This window comes from Tachysurus fulvidraco, chromosome 18 (genome assembly GCF_022655615.1).
Source record: "Tachysurus fulvidraco isolate hzauxx_2018 chromosome 18, HZAU_PFXX_2.0, whole genome shotgun sequence".
NCBI lineage: Eukaryota > Metazoa > Chordata > Actinopteri > Siluriformes > Bagridae > Tachysurus > Tachysurus fulvidraco.
The window spans coordinates 15,976,571-16,004,070 of NC_062535.1; the positions used below are offsets into that span (position 1 = coordinate 15,976,571).

At 42.8% G+C, this 27,500-nt stretch overlaps 4 protein-coding genes across 7 annotated transcripts in view; 1 reads left to right on the forward strand and 3 right to left on the reverse strand.

Annotated features, from left to right (window-relative positions):
- spast (spastin) overlaps positions 1–3,814 on the reverse strand; it is a 13,894-nt gene extending 10,080 nt beyond the window's left edge. The window contains exons 1-3 of the mRNA XM_047803424.1: positions 3,295–3,814; positions 1,097–1,180; positions 721–804 (exon numbers count right to left, since the gene is read on the reverse strand). Of these exons, the coding sequence (XP_047659380.1) occupies positions 721–804; positions 1,097–1,180; positions 3,295–3,664 (538 nt within the window). The 5' untranslated portion in view covers positions 3,665–3,814. The remainder of the gene's footprint in view (positions 1–720; positions 805–1,096; positions 1,181–3,294) is intronic.
- A 987-nt stretch (positions 3,815–4,801) lies between these two features.
- Positions 4,802–13,219, reverse strand: rln3b (relaxin 3b). 2 transcript variants are annotated; one of them, XM_027178900.2, is made up of 3 exons: positions 13,119–13,219; positions 7,282–7,477; positions 4,802–5,366 (listed from the first exon to the last, which is right to left on the reverse strand). In XM_027178900.2, the coding sequence occupies exons 2-3, from the start codon at positions 7,460–7,462 to the stop codon at positions 5,071–5,073; spliced, it is 477 nt and encodes a 158-aa protein (XP_027034701.1). In that variant the 5' UTR covers positions 7,463–7,477; positions 13,119–13,219; the 3' UTR covers positions 4,802–5,070. The 2 variants fall into 2 exon arrangements, with proteins under 2 accessions (XP_027034701.1, XP_027034699.1); XM_027178898.2 differs by having other exon boundaries at positions 12,939–13,164.
- rfx1b (regulatory factor X, 1b (influences HLA class II expression)) lies at positions 13,171–26,253 on the forward strand. Of its 3 annotated transcripts, none has more exons than XM_027178891.2 (17): positions 13,171–13,510; positions 16,405–16,499; positions 16,646–16,720; positions 17,115–17,191; positions 17,284–17,632; positions 17,757–17,938; positions 18,986–19,105; positions 19,302–19,429; positions 19,798–19,916; positions 20,107–20,210; positions 20,345–20,496; positions 22,823–22,920; positions 23,155–23,304; positions 23,624–23,832; positions 24,133–24,286; positions 24,477–24,522; positions 24,863–26,253. In XM_027178891.2, the coding sequence occupies exons 1-17, from the start codon at positions 13,171–13,173 to the stop codon at positions 25,000–25,002; spliced, it is 2,538 nt and encodes an 845-aa protein (XP_027034692.2). In that variant the 3' UTR covers positions 25,003–26,253. The 3 variants fall into 3 exon arrangements, with proteins under 3 accessions (XP_027034692.2, XP_027034695.2, XP_027034696.2); XM_027178894.2 differs by having other exon boundaries at positions 16,649–16,720; XM_027178895.2 differs by lacking the exon at positions 16,646–16,720.
- Positions 19,464–27,500, reverse strand: part of dcaf15 (DDB1 and CUL4 associated factor 15) — an 18,111-nt gene continuing 10,074 nt past the window's right edge. Inside the window, exon 14 of the transcript XR_007138410.1 lies at positions 19,464–19,521. The gene's annotated coding sequence lies outside the window, so the exon portion shown is untranslated. The remainder of the gene's footprint in view (positions 19,522–27,500) is intronic.

Below are 27,500 nucleotides of genomic sequence, written 5' to 3' on the forward strand. Positions count from 1 at the left end.
GTCCTCACATAGGATCGTCGCTCTTACAGGACGTGTCACGTCCTCACATAGGATCGTCACTCTTACAGAACGTGTCACGTCCTCACATAGGATCGTAGCTCTTACAGGATGTGTCACGTCCTCACATAGGATCGTCACTCTTACAGGACGTGTCACGTCCTCACGTAGGATCGTCACTCTTACAGGACGTGTCACGTCCTCACGTAGGATCGTCACTCTTACAGAACGTGTCACGTCCTCACATAGGATCGTCACTCTTACAGGACGTGTCACGTCCTCACGTAGGATCGTCACTCTTACAGGACGTGTCACGTCCTCACGTAGGATCGTCACTCTTACAGGAGGACGTGTCACGTCCTCACGTAGGATCGTCACTCTTACAGAACGTGTCACGTCCTCACGTAGGATCGTCACTCTTACAGGACGTGTCACGTCCTCACGTAGGATCGTCACTATTACAGAACGTGTTACGTCCTCATGTAGGATCGTCACTCTTACAGAACGTGTTACGTCCTCACGTAGGATCGTCACTCTTACAGAACGTGTTACGTCCTCACGTAGGATCGTCACTATTACAGGACGTGTCACGCTCTCACGTATTATCGTCAGTCTTATAGGAGGACGTGTCACGTTCTCACAAGTCTGCTACATTCCTCTTTGGCTGAAGGAATGAGTCGAGGGGAATTCTGGGTAACGCAGTTTCCTAGCTGAAGTGCTCACCCAGCAGCTGCAGACGCTCTTTAGTCATTTTCAAGTTGCTTCTCATTTTATCCTGGAGTCCTCTGGCACGTTCTGCTTTCTCCCCTGAAGAGAGTGCACGCACGCACACACACACACACACACACACACACACACACACACACACACACAAACACACACACACACACAAACACACGCACACACACACACACACACGCACACACGCACGCACACACACACACACACACACACACACACACACACACACACACAAACACACACACAAACACACACACAAACACACACACAAACACACACACAAACACACACACAAACACACACAGGTTAGAAGTCAATATTTTGGACACTAATGGAAAGGTGATGGATGCTGACTCACCAGAGCCTGTGACCTCGATAGAGATGCCTTTCTCCAGCTCAGCGATGCCCTTATGATACCACTGCACCGCCTGCACTTTGGGTCCTAGAACACACACACACACACACACACACACACACACACACACACACACACATCAGTATCCCAGACCATCTGGGATTTTTTTCCACACCGTTTTTTCTACCCATTCATTAATAAGACATAGTGGTAAATATTGACTGACTTTCAATGACTTTTTTTTTTTTTTTAAATTAGAAGAAAAAAAATTCTTGTCTAGTTTAGACCACACCCACTTGGGATTTAAATCTAAATACTGTACGAAACAATTTATGTTCAGTTCCATGTTCGGTGGTTAGAAACGAAAAGCATTAATTGCACATCTTTACAGTTTCATGGGTGTAGCTGCTGTTTGCATATTTTGTGCTTCTCCACCTTTATAAACACCGGACAGGCCACGCTGTAGTGCGATGACCTGCGTACAGACTGATGTTTAAACACAGAGCTAGTGGAACGACAGGTTGTCATGGTATGTGTTATTGTTGTTGTTGGTTTTTTTGTGACAAACGTTCACGGAATTCAGACGAATCACTTCCACTTTCGCATCTGCGTTTGTCCTGAACACAGAAACATAACACTAATTCAGCTTTGGAGGTGATAAATGCTTTGAAAAAGGAAAAAAGGTTGAACTCTTTCAGTGGACGATCATGAGCCGAGGCATGGAGGCGTGGCATCCTCTCTGTCCTGTCAATCTAGTGCCCCTTTACCACCGAGGCAGTTCGAGTGCTGGTTCGGAGCCTAATTTAGAACCAGTTCTTTCTGTTTCGACTATAACTAAAACAAAAAGCCTTTAGTAATGGCTGCTTTACTAATAAAATACTGTTCTGTGACATACTGACAGTGATATGACCTGGTTTATCCTCCATGTGTGGGACAAGTGAAGATCAGGCACAGTGCTGACACTATGCGAGATGTCATGCAGGAGATCAATAGCCTGATTATTCCTTATCTAGGCCAGTGGCTCTAGGGTGTATGCAGGGTTAACCCTCAGAGTTCCTCATGCGTTTTTTGTAAAAGTCAGAGATAAATCTGTAGCTTTAAATCCTCCAGCTTCTTCAGGACAGAGGTGTTTATGTGGAGTTTACGTTTTGCGGATTGTCGATAACACGGGATTGTGTCTCTTGTCTTATTTACATCGAGAGAGCGAGAGAGAGAGAGAGCGAGAGAGAGAGAGAGAGAGAGAGAGAGAGAGAGAGGCTTGTGAAGGCAGGGCTGTTTATAGCTGCTATAACATAAGGCAAAAACAGGATGCTGTGGTGTAAGAGGAATAAACACCGCTGCTGGATTACTTATACACACTCTTCCATTATACACCCATTAACCTGTTTACATGCTGTTTGCTGTGTGTCTTTGCACATGCTGTCTCACATTTCAGTCGTTTGCTGTTTTGCACAATCCTTTACATGATCTCAGGGACCTGCTGCTATAACACTGTGTTTATTCTAGTATTCCTGCACATGCGATATTGTTGAACATACAGTATTTACACTGAACATACAGTATTTACACTGAACATACAGTATTTACTCTGGTCACCGCTGTTTCTGTCTATTGTCTTTTGTGTATTGTCTTGATTGTTTGCACGGTCTTTTGTCCTGCACTGTCTGCACCAGGTTACACAGATACACCTTATGTATCTAGGACTACTTACCAAGTACTTAGCCCTGTCTTTGTAGCACCCTGATCCTGGAGAAACGTCGTCTCATTTCACTGTGTACCGCAACACCTATATACGGATGAAACGACATAAAGCCTCTCGACTTGTCGTCCTATAACGTCGCCGTGTTTAATTCCTTACTCAGATCATTATTTAAGTCCATTTTTTGTTTACAATAAATGCAGGGTCCTCGAATAGATGCCTATCAAATCCGACATTATTAAAGGTGCGTTAGGTGAGATTAGTCACGATTAGGTTTGATGTTTACATTAAGTATCCAGAACGTTACATGTTCCCACTTTTATACAACTGAGCATTTGAGGGTTAAGGGTTTTGCTCAGGGCCCAACAGTGGCATGTTAGTGGTCGTGGGATTCGAACTCATGACCTTCTGTTTGTTCTTACCCCTACAATGTATGACAGCCAGTAGACCCTCTCAGAGCCTATAGGCTTCTACCACTAGGCTTTAATAGAGAAAGTGTTACCTTTCTCATCCTCGTCGATACGCAGAGCCAATGACAGGAAGTCAAACGCCTGTTTGTGATGCTTTTTGACCAGCTCTCCGGTGCCATTATAGTCTGTACCGTCTGCCTTCGGTTTGGTGGCCATAATGCCGCGGAAGGGCTTGAAAAACAAGGCTGATAGTGTAAACAGTCGCACAAGCAGCCCCCAGAGCACCGAACAGAGACACAGCAGAGGAGAGAAAAGAACTAGAAGGTAATAGAAACGCGGAGGATGACGATGATCAGGGTGATGAAGCGCCCCCTGCTGGTCACATGTGTCTGCAGGTCCGGGTCTGATCCGCTCTGCGGGGCTTTTCTTCCACTTCACTCTGCTTCCAGGACTCGGATTCATTCACATCTACGATGTGTAACGTTTCCATAACAAAAGGAATCCGCTTCACAAACCCATCTGGTCCAAATAATGCATTAACGTTCGCAATTCTGCTTCGGTGCGTCTGATGTTTATGGTTCTGGCCCAGGTCTGTACTGCGCATGCGCGGTAGGTTCTGCCTAGCGGAAGTCGGGGAAAGCCGGAAGGCTCGAACCAAAACACATCCAGTTTGATAAAAGTCTCAAATATATATTTTATATATTTTATGAGTTGTAAAAGTTGACCGCTTACTGCAGTCAGTAAAAACGTTTTGTTTTGTTTTTAAGTTCAAACGGATGCAGTTCGTTGTCATACCAGCAGATGGCGACAGAGTTGCTGGAATAAAAGAAAGGTGACAGTAGGATTTAATAAAGATATATACTGTACTATGTTTGTGTTGTATAAGTAAGAGCTATAATGTTACTGCTGACTGTTTTTTTAGCATAAACCACACAAGTAAATCTGTTTAAAGGGTTTAAAACAGATGACCACGTGGACTAATTGATTGCATATTGATTATTTTTCCATATGATCATTTCCACATCAAAACAAGAAGGAATATATTAAGACAGCACACAGAGTAGAAGAGAATAGAATATAAATGGGAAAAACGATAGACAAACAGTGATTGGTCATCAGTGATGTGACGTGGAAACAATGGTGATTAGTGATTGGTTGTTGCCTTGTTGCTCCTGTACAACACACACACACACACACACACACACACACACACACACACACACACACACACACACACACACACACACACACACACACACACACACACACACACACAATCAAACACGGCTGAATAAAGATAAGGGGGTCAAACTGGGTGCAAAACTGTTCCTTTTCAATTTCAGCCTGTCATTCAGCAGGGTTGTTCATTTAGGCGTTGCCATCAGATCATGGGCAAAGTTCTTTCTGATAGTTGGATCATTCATGAACCACAAAGCTTAAAAAAAAAAAAAAAAAAAAAAAACAGACTTACAATTTTTTAGTGTTCAGATTCAAGGGGAAGCTGCTAACTGAGAAAACTCAAAAAGTCAAATGTCTTTCCTTCTGTGTCACTGAGGCAAGGGCACACTTTTCCCCAGACATAATCACATGGCAATAAAATGTATTGCAAAACAAAACTTTATTTGATTTGAGTTGTTTGAGTGAATCGGGGCAGGGCAGAGTGTAATCGTGTAATACACAGAAAAAAACGGTGTCTTTCAGAGATGCACAACACTTGCATACATTTTAATACATTACACCCCAGCTGCTGCATTCAAATTAGTCCACGTAACACACCATCCTTGCTAGCAGCAAATATTACAGACATCGACATTACAGTATGAGACGGACATGCATGGTCAGATGGAGAGGGAATGGAAGTGTCCGTTTTAGCACAGGGAGCTGATCTCGCTCTTGCTGCAGCCCCACTTGCAGCAGGCGTTGGACAAACCCACAACCACGTCCCTGCCTTTCCTGTCTGAGGTGCGTAGAGCCTCGAGGACCTCATCTGAGATGAGCGAGCGAGCTGGGCGGATGAACGCTAAACTTTCTGGACCCTCACCGGTCAAGCCGGCCAACTCCGGGTCAGCCTGAGCTTTGTAAGGAAGGCGGGGGATGAGTTGGGAGCTCCAGCTGTCTGAGGCCTCATCGTCGTGAGTGGAGAGAAAGTCAGAGGCTAAATCACCTGAGAGGAAACAGAGAGGAATAAAGATTTTTAAAATTATTATTTTATCACTATAGATGCTGTGATTGATCTTCTGTGATCACAGGAAAGCAATACAGCGCACGACACAACATGAATAACAACGACTGAATAAACAGCTCTGCTTATTAAAATTACAGTAGTAGAAATAAAAAACTAATATGATAACATACACACTTTATTAATGCCATATAGTAATATTATTTTTTCTACATGATTATATATATATATATATAATATAGAAAAATAACTTCCTTTTTTGTTTTTACTCTCATAAATCACACAATAAATATTAATTTTGTTAACGGAGCAGTGTGTAAGGTTTTCTACCTCAGCTACCTGCATAGTAAACTGCATCTTGGATGAAACATTGACACGTTTCCCCTTTTGCCCCAAACAGACCCACTCCTGTCTATTCAAATCTTTTAAAGGCTTAAGCAACTCTGTTGTGGACCGGAGTTCATTTTTTGGGCCAGAAAAAGGAAAACAGAAGTCTGAAGAGAAGGAAATAGCAAGATCATGTGCATGGTTGTATCGTATAAAGGCAACACAGTTTTTCTAAAGGGTTTAGATATGTTTTTAATAAAAACCTAAACTCCATCTTAAACAGTGTATCGTACACTTTGTGTAAATGCATACGCAAACACACACTAAGCTACAGTACATCCGCTGTGAAAACGTTTGACTGTTCCGAAGACACAGATTTATCACGCCATCATTTTCAGTTCCACAACCAACAGACAGTTTTTGCTTTCGAAATTTCTGAGCCCTCTGATGATAAATGAGTAAAAAAAAAAAAAACAATAAATCTTTAAAGATGCTAAAATAAATGGGATTCCTACAGGTCCATTAGCTGGTTGATTTAACTTTCAGTCTAGAATTGTAAAGGGTTATTTAGTTTGACTCTCTCTGGAAATTGTTCTGATCAGAACCAAATGAAAGTCACTTCAGAGAGATTTACGGGTAAAATCCATTAGGAACCTGAAAACCTGTGACTGTACGACTTTTTTCAAGGTTTATAGAACGAGTCAGGGTTCTCAGAGACACAAGCTGAGGAACTCTTCAACAGGTCCCTCAAGAATTTTAGTATATTTAAAGGTTCTTAGTCTCTTAGAAGAGAAAATCCTGTGCTGTTGGAAACAAAGCGGAAAAATTATTGACACCGTTTAGAGCCTTTTTTGTACCAGGACAGAACCGATGTAATTATAATTATTATTGTTATTACTGTATTGTTGTCAATTATTATTATTTTTCACAATGTTTGGCAGAAAACACAGCTCAAATTCTTTTTTGAGTTTTTTTTTCAATTTTAGTGGAATTGTTGTTCTTATGCTGGGAATCTTCAATCTCAGCTTAGCAAGTAACAAACAGTCCAACTATCCTGCTGACTGCATCAACAGTAAAAAAATATATATATATATACAACATATGTATATATATATATATATAGAGAGAGAGAGAGAGAGCTAGTACCGATGCGATATACAGTGTCAACACGGGTTTTCAGTATATCAGAGAAAAAACATATTAACTATTGTTGCTAGCAAAAGACGAACATGGAGGCATTCTGTTTTTTCCCAGTAGCTTGAAGGTAGGGAGGTAAACAGATTACATAATCCAATTTTCCACTTCCCACATTTCTGAGTTAAGTCAAACGAACCTGTGACCCTCGGAGCATTCTCCTATTTGCTCCTGTGACAGAACTCTTAAATCTTCAGAATCCTACAATGGAATGTTTCAACTTCTTGAAAGGATCCAAATAGAACAAAAGCAGTGTTTTAATACAGAAATTATCTCAGTCTTCTTACTTGTACACTGCTTTAAATGAAAGCCAGAATAATTCACTCCTAACATAATTTGAAGTCAGAAAGATTTGTGGTGAATATGAAATACGCACCAGTTTCCCCTGGCATCCCGATGGATCTTCTCCAGCGTGAGCCTCCACATGTAAAGATGACAGCGCGGATGAACTCCCTCCCGCAAAGCTTCACACCATAGATGGGGTGACCCTCGGTGGCCTGGGCTCGACACGCTAGCGCCACCAGCAGGCTCAGAGTCAGCACGACCTCTTTATACATGATTGGATATGAGAACTGGATTGCAAGAAGAACAAAGACTGATGGACAAATTGTTGCAGATCCCACACTGGACTTCTCAGCACCACCAGAGCCTTTATATAGTTTGCCAGCTCTCCGGTATGACCTATTCCTTGCCTGGTGTCAGTCAGACAGTTAGAGACAGAGACCTTTAGTGGAACAAAGGGCTGGTCTTGAACTGCTTTAATTAACTAGAACTCGGCCTTCAAGGTTAGGTCAGAGGAAATGGCCCAATCTTATCATTTGTGACCTTTTAAGATAACAAATATACAGACACCAATTGGGGGAACACACACACAGTATTATTATTCAGATCACTATGAAAAATTAAACCCAATGTAAATTCACACCTATTATTTGTCAATCAGTCAATTATTTGATGAATGTCGTTTGAAAACATTTTGAGTGAGGCAGACATTCATCACTTGCTAACTGTCTGAGACTTAAAGCTCTAGTACTCTAATACAGAGGAAGACAGCATTAGACACCAAAGACTAAATTTTAGTTAAGCGTATACATACGTAATCGCATACGTACGTAATAAGGGTGTACGTAATTGAGTACATTTGTTTGTTTGTTTTTTCTAAAGAACAGCTCCTTTAATGTAACTACTTAACTACTTATTACTACGTAATACTATGTAAATATGTAAATTCTTACTATTTAAAAGTTTACTGTTCTCATGTCAGATATGTATGTATGTATGTATGTATGTATGTATGTATGTATGTATGTATGTATGTATGTACCAAGAGCACCTTAAAAACCACTATAAAGCTGATTCTGATTCTGATTAATGAAGTATGGTGCTAATCATGAACGCTAATTACTGCTATGCTTGCTAATAAAGCCTTATTGGTTATTAGCATCTCCATATTTTCTTCAATAGTATATAATATCTCTAAATAGTTTGAGCTATTTTGTTTATGTAATGTTTACCAAAAACAGGGAATTCCTCAAAACCCTAAGTCAAACCTTTACATGATCGAAAACATGACTAGATTAAGACAAAAAGACTAGATTAAGTCAAAAAGGAGACTGGTTCATCATCCAACGGAATAATTGAGAAAGGAAATGAGAGGAAGTGATAAAAACAAATGCCATATTGTGTTTTGCAGATGTACCATGGTGACCGATGATAGGCCATGGCAACAAACGTGTAATAAAACAAGAGACTGGACACAAACAAAGAAGATTAGATAGCGTACCGTCTGGGTTTTGGGACATAAAGTTACATTTGAGAGATGTTATTTGCATAATAATGGTTAGGTGACGTCACAGGTGCAATATTACAACCCGAGGTTCATTTGCCCACTCTGACATTTTAGTTGAAAGATAAGAGACTGCAGCGTAAGAGGAAACAGTGTGAGCTATACGCGCGTGGTTGTTGTGTCATAATCAGAGGCCTGTAGCTGCCTATCTGCAATCCCGCCAAGCCGCTCGTGTGTGAAGTTCACTTAGCAATTTGGCATTCACAGAGATACAGACGCAACGTGCGGGCTGAGATTATTTTCCCGCTAGGCGCTATCTTGTTGACTTACAGCACAATCCATTTTGTAAGACTTTAATTAAAATGCCACAGAGGCATCAGTGAGGTTCCAGTCAGCTCATTCATATTCATGCAAGAAAAAAAGTTTCAACTACAGCCTCAAAAAGTGTTTGTTTATTCTTTGTCATCTCCAAAACTCTCCACATAACATTCCTAACCTTTTCTATCGCACCATTGTGGTGTTTAAGGACAAACTACACACATAAACTGGTCAGTTTTGATTGACTGACTGACTGAACGTCAGAAGGTGGGGGGGGAAGGCGTTTCATTTACGTAACCACCCTAGATGATTGACAAACGCCACCCGCGAATGAAATAACAGCTTAGAAAAGGACAAGTGAGTCAGCCAATGGAACAAAGTCAAACCAGAGCGCCTTTACAGCACCGCACCAATCACAGCTAAGATGAGGGCGGTACTTGGACGGGTGGGTAGCAACAGTTGCCCCGGTGAGGACGAGGCGCCATAGTCACGGTAGTCCTGGCGACAAGAACCAAGCAACGGGAATCAACAACAACAACAACAACAACAACAACAATCTAAACTATTAAGGAATTAAAAAAAAAACTCAACAAAACAAGCATCAAGGACTAGAAGGTGAATATATATCACGGTTTTATTCTTATTGTGAGTCTTGTGATTTTTTTTTTACGGAACTATCAACTAGCTCTGTGTGTGCGTGTGTGTGTGTGCGTGCGTGCGTGCGTGTGTGTGTGTTTTTGCTGGAGCTCGGCGGAGGTAACCGGATCCTCGCAGCTTTCTGAAGGCTGACGGTCGTTATGACGATGTCAGATAACCGATAGAGCCACAAAATGGCGGGTGGTAACACGAGTGTTGTACTTTTACTTGTTGGCTGTTTTTGGACGGCTATAAAAAACCCTTAAACCTCTCTGTCCAAACTATTTAAGTGCTTAAAGGGGAAGTGTCTCATGCTTGTGGGGTGTCATGTCAACACACATCATTTCCGGACTTTGTTATTACTTTCGTGAGACTGAGGGTCGGGATAAAGGTGTGTTTTTTGTTTTTAAATCAAGAGTCGTATTTGTAAAGCGTTTGGGGAAGAAAAAAAAAAGTTTTGGCACTCGAGTGTGAACGGAGGGAGGGAGGGAGGGAGAACTGGGCGGGGAAACCTCTTGAGTGGGCGTGGTCGCGAGGTGAACTGCGAGTGATTGGCGTATCTCATAGCCAATCACCGAGTACAACGAGTTCGACAGTGTAAAACAACACAAACACTATTAAGGATGTTAAAATATGTTAGAATTAAAAAGATTTCAAAAGATACATAGATCTCATTGATTCTATTTAAAATGGAATGTTTGTACGTGCGAAAACAATAGCGGGATTCCTCCGTGTGCCTAAATACTATTTAGTTTTTACATTATTAATTTGGTAATTATAAAAAGATATACATAATGTTTGTAAAGTCAATACTAAATAATTAAACTTGGCCAGAGCAAAATCGGGGGTGCTCAGATCATGGGGTGGTGTAACCCGTTCCCCCTGCGGATCACGTCGATCATACCGACTGACCGCAGACGCCTGCGATCTCGTATGAGGAAGAGGGCAGATAGTGCTTTCGTCTGAGTTACACCGCATTCGGCGTGTCAGAGGAAACCTGTTTTATCCTCCTTTATACTGGGTCAGTAATTAATGTATGATAACATTTACAGCATTTGGCAGACGCCCTCATCCAGAGCGATACAGCTGAGAAATTGAGGGTTAAGTGCCTTGCTCAGGGGCCCAACAGTAGCAGCTTGGTGGACCTGGGATCGATCTCACAACCTTCCGATTGGTAGCCCGACACCTTAACCACTAGGCTACCACACGCCCGGACGGACGGAGGACTAAATTATGGGGTGCTGAGGATGGTTTACAGTTTACAGTAGCAGACCTCGATTAAACGCTTAAAAGCAATAATTAATCATTTGTAATCGATAAGAGAGACCGGGTCGACCGATTGTTAAGATCATAGGCTGTAATTACAGTTAATATTAAGAGACAGTTCTAGTTTTTTTCTAGAACTGTAGAAACACCTTAATATCCATCCAGCACCTTAGTGGCCTGATATAGATATATAGATAGAGTTATTTAATTTAACTGCTAGTAAACATCAGGTTCAGTCGCAGGTTGATAGGTGTGAGATTTCATTATCAGATTTATGATGTGCATCTAATCTTGCACACGACTGACCCGAACCTGCCGTGCTGTATGTTTTGTAAGATCACTAACAAAGTTTATGCGTAAGTTGATCAGGTTTCTAGTGAATATGGGGGATTTGGTGAAATTGAACAGTTTCTCGTGTGTGTGTTTGTCTGTGTGTGTGTGTGGTTGTGTGTTTGTGGAACAGATCTGATTTGATGTGTGTAATCACAAGAATTCCATCACAAGACCAGGCAAGTAAATGGTGTCTAATGCAGCTATTTACCTCAGAAAGGGGGCACATTGTGAAACCAGTTCTACAAGCTCGAGACATATTTAAAATCTTTTCTCCTGCTTATTCAAGGGATTTGTGTCTGTGGGTGTCTGTGTGTGTGTGTGTGTGTGTGTGTGTGTGTGTGTGTGTGTGTGTGTGTGTGTGTGTGTGTGTGTAGGACACCATATGCTTTTTTCAACACTTCAACACCATAGAGGACTGGTTGCACCTGTCAGCCTAATTATTTGGCAACCAATGAAAGAGATTTAAGTTATTATGACAGTTAACACAGTGACAGTGTCGGGTTTAAAACAGATAACTCGTGTAGTGTTCAGTAGGTGAGACGACTAGGTCCTATCGATCACGATGCACAATTAACTTTTAAATAAAACTCTTGGGCATGTGCTGGTGTAGAAAATGAATCAGCGACAGGGAGACGTAATGAAGGGAAGTTTGTCCTGAATTGTTTTATTCCCCTTACACCACGGCAAAAACGGCAAGAGGGTTATTTATTTATTTATTTAAACTCTGCTTTTTATCCATCTATAGTTACAGTCAACGTTGTGGAACAACCACGAAACAAGTTCTAGCGCAATCGCCTCACAATCCTGTCACAGCTTGTCACGTTACCGATAAAATGCAAAAAGCGCAAACTCTGCGAGGAAAAACCTCAAAGACATAATTTTAGATCAGCGTTCTGACACTGAGCCAAACCTTGTTCCATAATTTAAAAATAAAGCCTCACTGCAATTCAGCAGTTATACAAATTTCATTGGCATTTTTCATCGTTTGTCATTTTAAAACAATCTGTTCAGCGATATTGTTTAAATCATATGGCACATCCTCCGTATAAGTCCTTGTGTAAGATGTTGCCATAGAAACACTAATATATAACAGCCCTCTCGTGTATGCGACTGATCCGTCAGTGCTGTGAAGATTCAGGAAGTAAATCGACATCTTCTGCACAATCGAGATTCCAGTGAAGATCAGTGAGCTTACAATAAGAGTTTATTATAAGTCTAATGTGACATGCTGTTAATCACAAACGGAATCAAAACAAATCACAAAAATCTGTTTAGCAGCACATTGTAACCTAATAGTGTTAATAAAGTACAATAAAAGTGCTTTGATTCTTGTTCAGCTGAAAAACTGTGACAAAAAGAGTATGTTTTTGTGCAGTCCTTTGGGATCACTTCACTATTGTCAGTTTCACTGTTGTTTCCTCTTATCTACACACACACACACACCCCCACACACACCCCCACACACACACAGGGTTAATGCAGTTGCCTTCAAACAGGAAGCAACTTCCTGTATGTTCAGTGACACACAAAGGAGCCACATGTCTGTTTCTGTGGCACGTGTCTGGTTACTTTCTATCTTTCTCTCTTACTCTCTCTCTCACACACACACACACACACACACACACACACACACACACACACACACACACATAGGTTTTATGTGTGTACTCGAGAAGCAAAGGTGAATGACTCACCTGAATAAAGCCGCAAACTTTCCTCTGCATGACTTTCATCTCAGCGACACAAACATTTCAGACAAATAAACACTTTGTCTCATCGCGCACTCATTGTGTGAATTTAAACGCCACATAATCAGTCAAACCAAGTCCAGTTCGTTCATATAATATAAACCCTTGTCTATGTCATGGTCTCACCCTGATGTTTTGCTTATTATTGTTCTGTTTTTATTCCTCAGCGCTGCTCTGAATGGCGACTCCCGGCTACACGGAGGAGCTCCAGCCCTCCCAGACTCAAGGGGGCAGCATAACAACGGTGAAAAGCGGCCAGCAGAAAGCTGGTCCTGGCGTCACTCCCACCTACCTTCCTGACTTGCAGAGCTCGTCTAGCTCCTCCCCGTCACAGACTGGCCTTTCCTCCAGAATAGCACAGACCACACCCCCGGGGATACTAAAGAAGGCTGTCCTGACCACGCCCACTCACGTTACCTTGGCGAATGCGCAGTACACCGTGTCTGAGATTCAGAGCTCTGCATCCGGGTCCAGCAACGGCCAAAACACACCACAGTACATAGTGGTGACCGTTTCAGGTGAGACGTAGGAGTATCACACACACACACACACACACACAGACACACAGACACACACACAGACACACACACAGACACACACACAGACACACACACAGACACACACAAACACACACACACACACACACACACACACACACACACACACACACACACACACACACACAGGTGGACAGTTCCAGTTTTCAGTCACACCATTCTCACGGCTACTTCTGTTTTTGGGATATTTGGAAGACACATATTACTCAGTGTGTGTGTGTGTGTGTGTGTGTGTCTGTGTGTGTCTGTGTGTGTGTGTGTGTGTGTGTGTGAGTGAATGAGAGAGAGAAAGTGTCACAATACCGCAGGTTTATTTATGGCAAATTTTTTACAGCACTCTGCAGGAAATGTCCCACAACTCACCTCACCCCAAATCCCTTCACACCCCATAATAATCCTTCGCTCACTTTTAAAATCACGACTTTGTGCTACGGCTTCACGCGGAGACGCTAAAAAAACCCCCCAGAAAGAATCCCAAATATTTAGTCAGGTTAACATCGGTTAGAGCGATTCTATCAACTACCGTAATCAAAATAATAATAATAAAAGGGGGGGGAAATGCAGTAGCTCATGACAACGCTGTTGCTAAGCAACTGCAAAACATACAGCCAGCATATGCAGCCTAATGACTGAGGGGAAAGTGAGTTAGTTAGCTAGCAGGTCTGGTGTATGGGCTACAGAAAGGAGCTGTGGCACTGGAAACGACTCAGACTTGTCCAGAAGGTAAACATTTACCTCAGATGTGGTGATAAAATTCTAGAAAAGCGCACTTTAAGTCCTGAATTACTCTGTAATTACACTTCAACCCAACGTTCACTAACAACACCGCCGTGTCACACGGCACGAACTCAGCCGTCAGACGGCTTTTATTTTATTACTCAGAAAAGGAAACGAACTTGATTGCTTTAGCGAGCAAGTTTTTTTTTCTTTTCTGAATCCCTCCTCAAAGCAGGAAATCAGTTCCTGACCTTAAAGCCGTCCTGAAACGGAAATCGCACGCAACACGTCACATATTTTTAGACGAACCAGACCAGAAGTCCAGACTTTGCCGATGTTCCACTGAGAAAAAAAAAGTACAATTACAAGCGGAAATTTCCCTAAAACGATCAAACCCGATGATCGTTCTTCAATGATTTATCTGATTTCTGCCAATTGTTCACTCATTTCTAGCTTGAAATCAGTTACTTCAATAGAAAAATTGAAAATAAAATAAATTTTTGCAAATGACCTACCAGGGGAATAAGAAAGATTATAGATTATATTCAAGTTATTTGCATGTGGTAAAATTATTATTATTTTTTTTACGTCATATACTAAAGTATCATCTTTTAGCTTAACAGAAGAATATTCATTGTCTTCGGGTTCTGTGGCATTCCGAGCAGGAAGAGCGGCAACACACAACAGGAAACGTCGTTCGGAAAGCTCTGACTCGTCAGGCGTTCTAGCTTCAGCTAATTTTACTCTACTCTATACTCCACCCGAGTAACATCAACAGATCATCGGTCATTGGTTTTAAATCCTAAACATTAAACGCGACTGACCGTGAAGTAAAAGTGACACATGATCATGAACATTGTAGCTCGGGGCTACGAGTTGATTTGATGAATAGACCAGAGGCACATATAACGAACAAAATAACACACATGTAGCAGAACTAAAGCTAATCTGCTTTCTCCTCGCCTATATGTCCCTCCGTCCCTCTCGATCAAACTCGTTCTATCTCTCCGAACATCTCGGCCTCGCTCAATCCGAGCGGCGTGTTTACTAGAACATGAGAGCATCCTGCCGCGTGCGGAGATTAGCCGCTCAAGGCTGGCCTCGTCCTGCGCCGTATAAGAGGAGAAAGAGCCTGAGAGATGCTCGCATGTTTTTCTTCCCTCTCTCTCTCTCTCTCTCTCTCTCTCTATCTTTCTTTCTCTCTCTCTTCTGTATAGCCATGTTCTACAATAGCTGCATGTACAGCTTCGATACCGCGTACCGTAAGTAACAAGAAACCTTCACCTGGGCTTCACCTTTAACTTCTCTCTTCATAGATGATGGAGAAAAGCTGCAGATTATTATATCAGACCTCTGTAGACCTTTGGGAGTTCGGTGAGAGAGGATATTTTTTTTTTAATCCACACATCCGGTTTATTATAGGTGCTGGGAAACTTTGAGATGTCAAGTATCTAAGAATTGTTCGAAATTATTTTAAACCCGCACGAAAACAAGCCACGTTACCGCAGTCCTCGTTTCCGTCCGTTTAAACGCAGTCCGTTTTTCCTTCCTATGAAAGTCACGCATTTTACGAACTACTTTATCGGCGATTTATTCGCTTTGTCTGCTGGCTCATGTTCTGTATAACTTTTTACTTCACCTTACACAAAAAAAAAGAACCGATGATGAACGCAAGGTTTAATGGGACATAATGCGGAAAACAAACGTTTGGTTTCTTGTGTCGTGTCTTTTTCCACGTGTAGGCTACAGTATGTTTTTCAGGTATTACATTTTTAACAGGTTACTGATCAAATAGCAAATGAAACCGAGGAGGAACAGATGAATAAGAGAAAAGTCCCCTAAGAATAGAAATGTTTCAATGTCTTGCCTCACCGCTTGTTGTGAGCCGAAGGCAGGATGCCACGAATTTGGCTGTTGGATGAGTGTCACTTTTCTCTCCCTCTCTCTGTGTGTGTGTGTGTGTGTGTGTGTGTGTGTGTGTGTGTGTGTGTAAGCGTGCACATAGAAAGAGTGTTTATTTGTGCCACTTCACTTGAAGTCATGTGTGATGTATGTTTTATGGTACAATATATTTCGATCTGATCAGATATACATTATATATACACACGGCTCATTTTGTCTCCTCTCTATAACCGTAGAAGGATCCAACCATTCCAACGACTCTGTGTCAGAGTCCAGTCCACCTCCGACCGTCCAGACGGGTGTGCCAACACACGTGGTCCAGACCGCACAGGTAACACACACACACACACACACACACACACACACACACACACACACACACACACACACATACAGACCCACACACTTCACTTCAATCTCAGTGCATCATCCTGTCGCCGTTAGAGCCGTGAACATGTCCTTCCTGTTTCCCACCAGCAGAGGTCAGTAGTACAGACCACAGCCAAGAGCAGCGGCCAGCACGGAGTCGGAAACCTGCACGTTACTCCTGAGGTCAGCTTGCATTTAAAAGGTTTTCGTAGCGGTGAATATTTGAATATTACCACTGTTAACCGAATAAACATTCGCAGTAGAGCTCCACTGTGTGTTTATATCACAGAAACCACACAACATTCTAATCTCGCTCGATCGAACATTTGTAACACCGTTGTTTTTATTTTACGCACCAAAACAAGCGTAGCTTTACTCAACCGTGTGCTCGAAACTATATTCCGGGACACTTTGCCGTGCAGTGAAATAAAGCAATCAAATCAAAACTTGATTCACTTAAATGATTCACTCAGAGTTATTTAGTGAGTCATGAGAGATACAGAAAAGGAGAATATTTAAATATTTGGCAAGTTGTGCTTCAGTGTTTGATCAACAGTGTCCTGTGTGTGTTTTGCAGATCTCACAAGTAGGGCATGTATACGCCAGCCAGGTTCAGTATGTGGATGCAGACGGCAACTACAACACCACACCCATGTGAGAGACACACTTGTACTTTTTCTTTAATCTTTCTCTTGACCAATCAGATCGATCGTCTAATACTGTCTTTACGTATTTCTCTGTCTCAGTCGTTCCAGTACTTACCCGTTCACAGAGTCGTCCCTGTATGGCCAGGCCACACCCTCCGGCCCGTACTACGACGATCCTCCCACAACCGGGTCGCAGGTCTCCACCCCTGTGACTTCGCAGCCGGTTTCCGTGACTACAGGATTCTCAGGGGGTGGTACAGGGGTTACTGTGGTATCAGGAGCGTCCTCTTCAGGTGGAGGTGGAGCCGGTGCTGGAGTTGTGGCTGGGGTCGGGGCCGGGAGTGTGTCTAGCGGGGGAGGGGTGGGGGCTTATGCGATTCCTGCCAACTACGTGATGGGAAGCGGAGGCCAGAACTACAGCCACAACATACGTGCATCACCTGCTACTGTGAGTACACAAAACATCTGTTTTACAGAGTAATACATGATAAAAATAATTATGAACTCAATTTAGCATAAATATAGCTGCATTAATTAAGTGTATGTGTGTGTGTGTGTGTGTGTGTGTGAAGGTGCAATGGCTATTGGATAACTATGAGAAGGCAGAGGGTGTCAGTCTGCCCCGCTGCACGCTATACTATCACTACCTGCTGCACTGTCAGGAGGCCAAGCTGGAGCCCGTCAATGCCGCATCATTCGGCAAACTCATCCGCTCCTTGTTCATTGGCCTGCGCACCCGCCGCCTCGGCACGAGGTACACAGGAAACCGTCTACACACCGAAAGCAGATTCATAATAAAGAATTCCTGAAAGTAACCTGAGCCAAATACAAATGCAGAATAAAAAATACTACGCCTCCAGAACCATGAAGTTTAAATACCAGAATATTTCCAGTTACGTTTTGGCCCTAGATGTTTAACATATCATACACATAATACATCTTATAACCGTGTGCTCCGGCAGATACACGTTAGGTCTGTTTAATATTATAAACAGCAGCTACGCTAATTCCTCCCCACTTTCTTCTCTTTTTCCACCCATTCCGTGGCATCCAGAGATTGTACCAGCTCCAGTTGTGTTCTGCTTCTCGACATGGCAAACATTTAAAGAGAAGTTCCCGACTCTATGTGGTCAACTCCTAATAATCAATACACAATTGTCAGACTGTATCTGATCATAGAAAGGACATTATTTATAATAACAGACTCTGGTGTTTATAACAGTTTATAATCACACCCTTCAGTGCCACCCAAATGAGGATGAGGTTCACTTTTGAGTCTGGTTCCTCTCAAGGTTTCTTCCTATTCCATCTAAGGGAGTTTTTCCTCACCTCAGTCACCTCAGACAGATAAATACAAACAATTAGTATAAATCCTTGCATATTACAGTATATTACCTTTTTTGTACTGTTCGCATTATTTCTTATGTTCTGTAAAGCTGCTTTGTTAAAAGCGCTATACAAATAAATTTGAGTTGAATTTGAATTGAATTGACAATTGAGACACTTGAGACACTCCCAAACCAACTGTGTGTTTTTAATGTAAATATTCCAATTCTAATTGTTTTAATGTAGGGTGCCAATAATTATAGTTCACTGTGGTAAAAGTAGTCGCTTTGTTTTTGGATTTAATATGCGTAAGCAGGAGAGTGTGTGTGTGTGTGTGTGTGTGTGTGTGTGTGTGAATGCCTTGTTTTATACTGTCCTTCATGTGAAACCCAATAACGTGTGTGTGTGCCTTATTTTATATTGTCCTTCGTGTGAAACCCAATAACACGTGTGTGTGTGTGTGTGTTTCTTTCAGAGGGAACTCGAAGTACCACTACTACGGCCTTCGGATCAAGAGCAGCTCCCCCCTGCACCGGCTCATGGAGGACCAGCAACACCTGGCCATGAGACAACAGCCCTTCTCACACAAGCACAGGTGTGTGTGTGTGTGTGTGTGTGTGTGTGTGTGTGTGTGTGTGTGTGTGTGTGTGTGTGTGTGTGTGTGTGTGTGTGTGTGTGTGTGTGTGTGAGCTAATTTATCAGAGGTACACTTAAGAAAGACAAACCTGAACAATTTATGTCTTTAATGCAGACTGTTTATTTGATTCGGTCTGATGGACTTTCCCTCGCAGGATAAGACCAGTGCAGAAGGTCGAGGGAATGACCAACGGGATGGCCATGGGGGTGGGGCAAGGAGGAGGCCAGGGGGTGGGGCTGTTTGACATCAGCTCCCAAATTCAGCAATATCAGCAGTTTTTGGGTACACACACACACACACACACACACACACACACACACACACACACACACACACACACACACACACACACACACACACACACACACACACACCTGTGCTTGTGTGAGAAGGGCTGTTGTCTCATGGCCAGGTGTTGCCTTTGTCTTGTGTATATATCTTTCTAAGGATTATTCCAGGGACAAAATGATTAGCCTATAATCTCTCTCTCTCTCTCTCTCTCTCTCTCTCTCTCTCTCTCTCTCTCTCTCTCTCACACACACACACACATACTCTCTCTCTCGCTCTCTCTCTCTCTCTCTCTCTCTCTCTCTCTCTCTCTCTCGCTCTCTCACACTAACACTCTCTCTCACACACACTCTCTCTCTCAGATGCATCCCGCTCTCTTCCTGAGTTCCCAGACATCGATCTCCAGGGAAAGACTCTGCCAGAAGGGATTCTTCCTGAGCATATCCGAGCCTTCCAGCAGCTCTATCGTGAACACTGTGAGGTAAAAATACACACTGTTTCTACCGATAGCGTGAGAGAGAAGAACAAAGGTTGTGTTTACTTGTTTTTCTGGCTAAAACGCTGCTCGGTAAAATGTGTATCTTTTGAAAGATGCGGTTACTAAGGCAACTGCCTCCAGAATTGAATGTAGCTATTGTGTGTGTGTGTGTGTGTGTGTGTGTGTGTTTCAGGCCATAGTGGATGTGATGGTGAACCTGCAGTTTCCTCTGGTCGAGACTCTGTGGAAAAGCTTCTGGAGATTCAGTGAGGGACAAACCGGCGACGCAATCGACCTGTGAGTGTTGTCTGTTACACACATAATGTATACATACACACTTACGCACACACACACACACACACACACACACACACACACACACACACACACACACACTTGACTCGGCAACGTTAACATTTTGCTTGTTACAGTCACAGTGAATCAGAGAAGCGACTCCCGAAAGCATGTCTGGTTCTGCTGTGCCAGTACGAGCCGGTTCTCCAGTGGAGCCACAACTGTGACAACACACTCTACCAGACCCTGGTGGAGATCCTCATCCCTGATGTTCTCACACCTATACCGAGTGAGTAACAACTACACACACCTATACACACCTATACCGAGTGAGTAACAACTACACACACCTATACACACCTATACCGAGTGAGTAACAACTACACACACCTATACCGAGTGAGTAACAACTACACACACCTATACACACCTACACACACCTATACCGAGTGAGTAACAACTACACACACCTATACCGAGTGAGTAACAACTACACACACCTATACCCAGTGAGTAACAACTACACACAACTACACACACCTACACACACCTACACACACCTACACACACCTATACCCAGTGAGTAACAACTACACACCTCTATACACACCTACACACACCTATACCCAGTGAGTAACTACACACATCTACACACACCTATACCCAGTGAGTAACAACTACACACAACTACACACACCTACACACACCTACACACACCTACACACACCTATACCCAGTGAGTAACAACTACACACCTCTATACACACCTACACACACCTATACCCAGTGAGTAACTACACACATCTACACACACCTATACCCAGTGAGTAACTACACACATCTATCCACACCTATACCCAGTGAGTAACAACTACACACATCTATCCACACCTATACCCAGTGAGTAACTACACACATCTACACACACCTATACCCAGTGAGTAACTACACACATCTACATACACCTATACCCAGTGAGTAACAACTACACACATCTACACACACCTATACCCAGTGAGTAACAACTACACACATCTATCCACACCTATACCCAGTGAGTAACTACACACATCTACACACACCTATACCCAGTGAGTAACTACACACATCTACATACACCTATACCCAGTGAGTAACAACTACACACATCTACACACACCTATACCCAGTGAGTAACAACTACACACATCTACACACACCTATACCCAGTGAGTAACAACTACACACACCTACACACACCTATACCCAGTGAGTAACAACTACACACACCTACACACACCTATACCCAGTGAGTAACAACTACACACCTCTATACACACCTACACACACCTATACCCAGTGAGTAACTACACACATCTACACACACCTATACCCAGTGAGTAACTACACACATCTACACACACCTATACCCAGTGAGTAACTACACACATCTACACACACCTACACACACCTACACACACCTATACCCAGTGAGTAACTACACACATCTACACACACCTATACCCAGTGAGTAACAACTACACACATCTACACACACCTATACCCAGTGAGTAACTACACACATCTACACACACCTACACACACCTATACCCAGTGAGTAACTACACACATCTACACACACCTATACCCAGTGAGTAACAACTACACACAACTACACACACCTACACACACCTACACACACCTACACACACCTATACCCAGTGAGTAACAACTACACACCTCTATACACACCTACACACACCTATACCCAGTGAGTAACTACACACATCTACACACATCTATACCCAGTGAGTAACTACACACATCTATCCACACCTATACCCAGTGAGTAACAACTACACACATCTATACACATCTATACTCAGTGAGTAACAACTACACACATCTACACACACCTCTACACATGTATACACAACTCTACACACTTCTACACATGTATACACAACTCTACACACTTCTACACATGTATACACAACTCTACACACTTCTACACATGTATACACACTTCTACACAACTCTACACACTTCTACACATGTATACACACCTATACACACTTCTACACATGTATACACAACTCTACACACTTCTACACATGTATACACACTTCTACACACTTTTTTACACATCTACACATGTATACACACTTCTACACACTTCTACACAACTCTACACACTTCTACACATGTATACACAACTCTACACACTTCTACACATGTATACACAACTCTACACACTTCTACACATGTATACACACATCTACACACTTCTACACATGTATACACACATCTACACACTTCTACACAACTCTACACACTTCTACACATGTATACACACTTCTACACATCTACACACTTCTACACACTTCTACACAACTCTACACACTTCTACACATGTATACACACCTCTACACACTTTTTTACACATCTACACACTTCTACACATGTATACACACCTCTACACACTTTTTTACACATCTACACACTTCTACACATGTATACACACCTCTACACACTTTTTTACACATCTACACACTTCTACACATGTATACACACCTCTACACACTTTTTACACATCTACACACTTCTACACAATGCAGTTTGTGTTTTTTTTTCAGGTGCCTTAACCCAAGCCATCCGCAACTGTGCCAAGAGTTTAGAAAACTGGCTCACCAGTGCCATGATGAACATTCCAGAGGAGATGGTCCGCATTAAGGTCTCACACACACACACACACACACACACACACACACACACACACACACACACACACACACAGTGAATGAACTGTATGCTTTATAGACACACACACATAATGAACTGTATGCTTTATAGAGGTGAGAAAAACAAACACAGATGTTTGCACACGGTTTTACACAGCAGCGTTTGTATATATTCAATACACAAAGGTGACACACTAACACACAATGGTGTGTGTGTGTGTGTGTAGGTGGTGTGTGCAGGAGCGTTTGCACAGACGTTGCGCAGATACACTTCTTTGAATCACCTGGCACAGGCAGCCAGAGCCGTCCTGCAGAATTCGGCCCAGATCACACAGATGCTCAACGACCTCAACCGAGTGGACTTCAACAACGTGCAGGTAACACACACACACACAAACACACACACACACAGAGACACACACACACAGAGACACACACACACACAGACACTCACACAGACACACACACACACAGACACACAGACACACACACACACACACTCTCACACAGACAGACAGACACAGACACAGACACACACACTCCCTCACAACAATTTTTACTTTCTATTCATTTTTTTGATTCTGAGCTTAAACAATATTTGTCTGAATAGCTCTGGGAACACATTCAGTCATGTGTGTGTGTGTGTGTGTGTGTGTGTGTGTGTGTGTGTGTGTGTGTGTGTGTGTGTGCGAGCAGGAGCAGGCTTCATGGGTGTGTGCATGTGAAGAGCGCACAGTGCAGAGGATTGAGCAGGACTTTAAGGTAACACTGCAGCAGCAGAAATCTCTGGAGCAGTGGGCCGCCTGGCTGGACAGCGTCGTCACACACGTCCTCAAACCTTACACGTCCAGCCCGTCCTTCACCAAAGCTGCCAAACTCTTCCTGCTCAAGTGGAGCTTCTACAGGTCAGCACACACACACACACACACACACACACACACAGTCTAGAAACACTTTAAGCTGTAATTTTGCTTTTAGAAATCAGACACAGTAGATTTCACAATTATTGGCACCCTTCAAGCGAATGGGTCTCAACATTTGTGTGTAAAATGTTCTGTTCATATTTACCCACGACAGCGTATTTCTATATGCAACTAAACTTTTCTACAAACAATTGCAACACTAATCCCTCCCTCTGTGTGTGTGTGTGTGTGTGTGTGTGTGTGTGTGTGTGTGTGTGTGTGTGTGTGTGTGTGTGTGTTTAGCTCGATGGTGATCAGGGATCTGACTCTGCGCAGTGCAGCCAGTTTTGGCTCGTTCCATCTCATCCGGCTGCTGTATGATGAGTACATGTATTACCTGGTGGAGCACAGAGTCGCTCAGGCCAGAGGAGAAACACCCATTGCTGTTATGGGAGAGGTACACACACACACACACACACACACACACACACACACACACACACACACACACACATTACGCTGCATTGGGATATAATCAGAAATGTTTCCTTGAGTTCCACAGGCCTCTGATTAAAGATCACTGCTCATCTTACTCAACGTGCTGCCTCATTGTGTGTGTGTGTGTGTGTGTGTGTGTGTCTTTTCAGTTCACCAGCCTAGGCCGTAACGACAGCACAGCAGATGCAGACAAAGGTATCACACCTCCATCACATCCTAGACCATCATCCTTTAACCATTTTATCCTAAAGAGACTGTGATGATGATGATGATGATGATGATGAAGCACGTTAGCGTTCCATGCTAAATGTACAACCGGTGTAGGTTTCTAATTAGCAATTTACCAACAGCTTTAGGAAAATGTTTCTCCGTGTTTCTGATTCTCCAGTAAACAGCAGACATAGATTTCCCAGTTGCCCAGCAACAGTGAACTTACCAGCGTAATCACTTGAATATTCATATGATAAACAATAATCATATAAATGCACCGATAAAGCGTTATCGCAAGCTAACGTTAAGTGTGTGCGTTTCATAGAAGAGGAGGAAGAGGACGAGGACGAGAGCGATGAAGATCAGATGCCTATTCCGGTCGACTCTACAGCTATGGGGGAGGAGTCTCTGGAACCGCCCACCAAATTAGCTAGGACAGACCTGTTCAACAGCACGCACAACTAGCGCTCGCACATACACACACGCACACACACACACACACACACACACAGATATATACAGATTTAGCTCTGTGTTCTCTCTCTCTCTCTCTCTCTCTCTCTCTCTCAGTGCCATGCAGTCGTTTGCCTTATTCATTATTGCCTTTTGAGACTTTATCTGCCATAGTCTATAAATGTATAATGCCTTAAATTAATTTGAGTGATATGCCTTATATATGTCTACGTTACTGCCCGTTAGCATCTACATGCACACGCGTACACACTGCCAGTTTAATCACTTTAGGAACAACAGCTCCTCCCGATACGTCACCGTTTCTATAGTAACCACTTGTACACCGGGACGTCATGCGACTTCAGCGCGAAAAACGTGTGCTTTTGGTATATAAATACGTGTAAACACGACCGAGGAGACGTTTACGTGACGTTTCTATAGGCTGGAACCGTAACTATAATCATGTTGACGTGTAGCAGATCATAGCGAGTTATTTCGATATATCTCCAGCCTGAAGATCAAGTCGTTTCAGTTTATATTTACTACACTATAAGAGATTGTAAAACTTTGGACTGGCAGTGTGTATATACGGACAGAGAGAACGTCCTGCGTAGGGTGGAAAAAAGTGTTTTCTGGGGTTTTTTGTTATTATTATATATATAATGCTCTTTCTGATGTTAGACTTTAATAAGTCATCAAATGCACTTTTCCCTCCATAAAAAACCCCCAAAACAGATTATTACAGATTTCCCATGAAGCCTCGTCATGGTTGGTGTCGATCTGCTCCCTGGTTCTAACCTGCTCCTATTAGCTATAACGTGTTAGTAGCGACGCTAGCGTGCGTCTTTATCATGAAGTGTTCTTGGTGACGATCGAGATGTTTCGACCACACGTACAATCGTAAAAGAATTTGGCGACAACTATCGTTGTCCGCGTGGATGCTAACATGCTAGTAACGCTTCTGTAATTCTTTTTTTTTTTTTAAGCGATCATGTTACCGTGAATCCAACCGACTGACTACCCATGATGCATCGCCTATTTGTTTACGCTTGATGCCTTTTTGAGTTGCAGTGTACGTTTCTCATGAAGCTGCCCATGTGAATTTTTTTTATTCCTTTTATTTTCTTGCATGCTTATTTGCCAGAAGAGAGATTTAAGCTTGATGCCTCAGTGTATTAATTGTACTGCTTGTGCCTTTGGAGAATAACCTCTGACTGCAGAGATCTTTAAATGTATGAATAAATTAAGATGTTATATTGCTTACTATGCTGTTGTGCTTTTGCAAAACAAACAAACAAAAAAAAAACATAGCTATGCAGTAACGATACTACGGTTCTCCCAGCATTCATCTTCCTGCATTCCTTCATTTCATATGCTTGCATCATCGTATACGTCCTGCACGTCTGTCGACGTAATGCTCATTTACATTTAACCAAAAATAAGGATCTTATTTTCACCGTTCTGCAAAAAGTAAACTTTAAAGCTCAAAATGATGTTGGCGTTCTTACGACAATTTTTACACTATGCTAATATTTACGTATAACTTGTTAAGTAGCGATTACAAGGTCTTGACTGGGTTGTCGGGTGGATAGATCCAGAAAACTGAAATGGGGGGGGGGGGTTATCAGGTGGATAGATCCAGAAAACTGAGATGGGGGGGTCAGGTGGATAGATCCAGAAAACTGGGGCGGTGGGGTCGTCAGGTGGATTGGGGGTGGGGTGTTTGGGGTCGTCAGGTGGATAGATCCAGAAAACTGGGGGGGTGGGGTCGTCAGGTGGATTGGGGGTGGGGGTGGGGTGTTTGGGGTCGTCAGGTGGATAGATCCAGAAAGCTGAGGGGTTAGAGGGCGTTTGTAGAAATTCCAGAGGATGGCTCAGGAGAACCATGGGGGAAAGGGTCAAGTAAAAACTGAATGTACACTTGGACAGCTCTGGAGCTGGAACTCCAGAACATTTTACAAGCTGCAGCCAGAAATTGTCGACTGTCAATAACAGGCCTACATTTGTGATACAAATTCAAATTTTTATCACCATTTGATTCAGGATGTACGATCACTTTTTAGCATGAAATACTTCAGAAAAAAATACGTTCCTTATTTTGCCTTCAGACTGTTATTTCTGAAAGCTCCGCACCGGAGCACCGTCCTGAGCGAAACCTAGTGAACTTCTCATATACCGAGTAGAACATCATGAGCATCTCATAGAACTGATCATCAGCACAAACCTAGCAGGCAGATGTCATGTAGGAGACGCAAGTCATTTCCATCATGTAGTGCTGGACACCAAACACGCCAGCGTTACCGGTCTCTCACGCTCTCACACACACACACACACACACACACACACACACACACACACACACACACACACACACACACACACACGGTCTCTTGTTTCTAATGGCAGCTGTAATAGTCAGTCAGCAGCTAATCTCTTGTGGCTTCATCGTGGGATCGGTCGCTGGTTTTAAAGTGATGTGGCCAATCAGAGCGCTGCAAATTATCGTACTA

What these genes read in the sequence shown, in the direction of transcription:
- rln3b (XM_027178898.2), bottom strand. Translation starts at nt 12,977, where the DNA reads ATGAAAGTCATGCAGAGGAAAGTTTGCGGCTTTATTCAG. An exon ending in AAGTTTGCGGCTTTATTCAG is followed by an intron (nt 7,478 to 12,938) that starts GTGAGTCATTCA and finishes CTTGCAATCCAG; the next exon opens with TTCTCATATCCAATCATGTA. An exon ending in CGGGATGCCAGGGGAAACTG is followed by an intron (nt 5,367 to 7,281) that starts GTGCGTATTTCA and finishes GTTTCCTCTCAG; the next exon opens with GTGATTTAGCCTCTGACTTT.
- rfx1b (XM_027178891.2), top strand. Translation starts at nt 13,171, where the DNA reads ATGGCGACTCCCGGCTACACGGAGGAGCTCCAGCCCTCCCAGACTCAA. An exon ending in TACGTGCATCACCTGCTACT is followed by an intron (nt 17,633 to 17,756) that starts GTGAGTACACAA and finishes GTGTGTGTGAAG; the next exon opens with GTGCAATGGCTATTGGATAA. An exon ending in TCTATCGTGAACACTGTGAG is followed by an intron (nt 19,917 to 20,106) that starts GTAAAAATACAC and finishes TGTGTGTTTCAG; the next exon opens with GCCATAGTGGATGTGATGGT.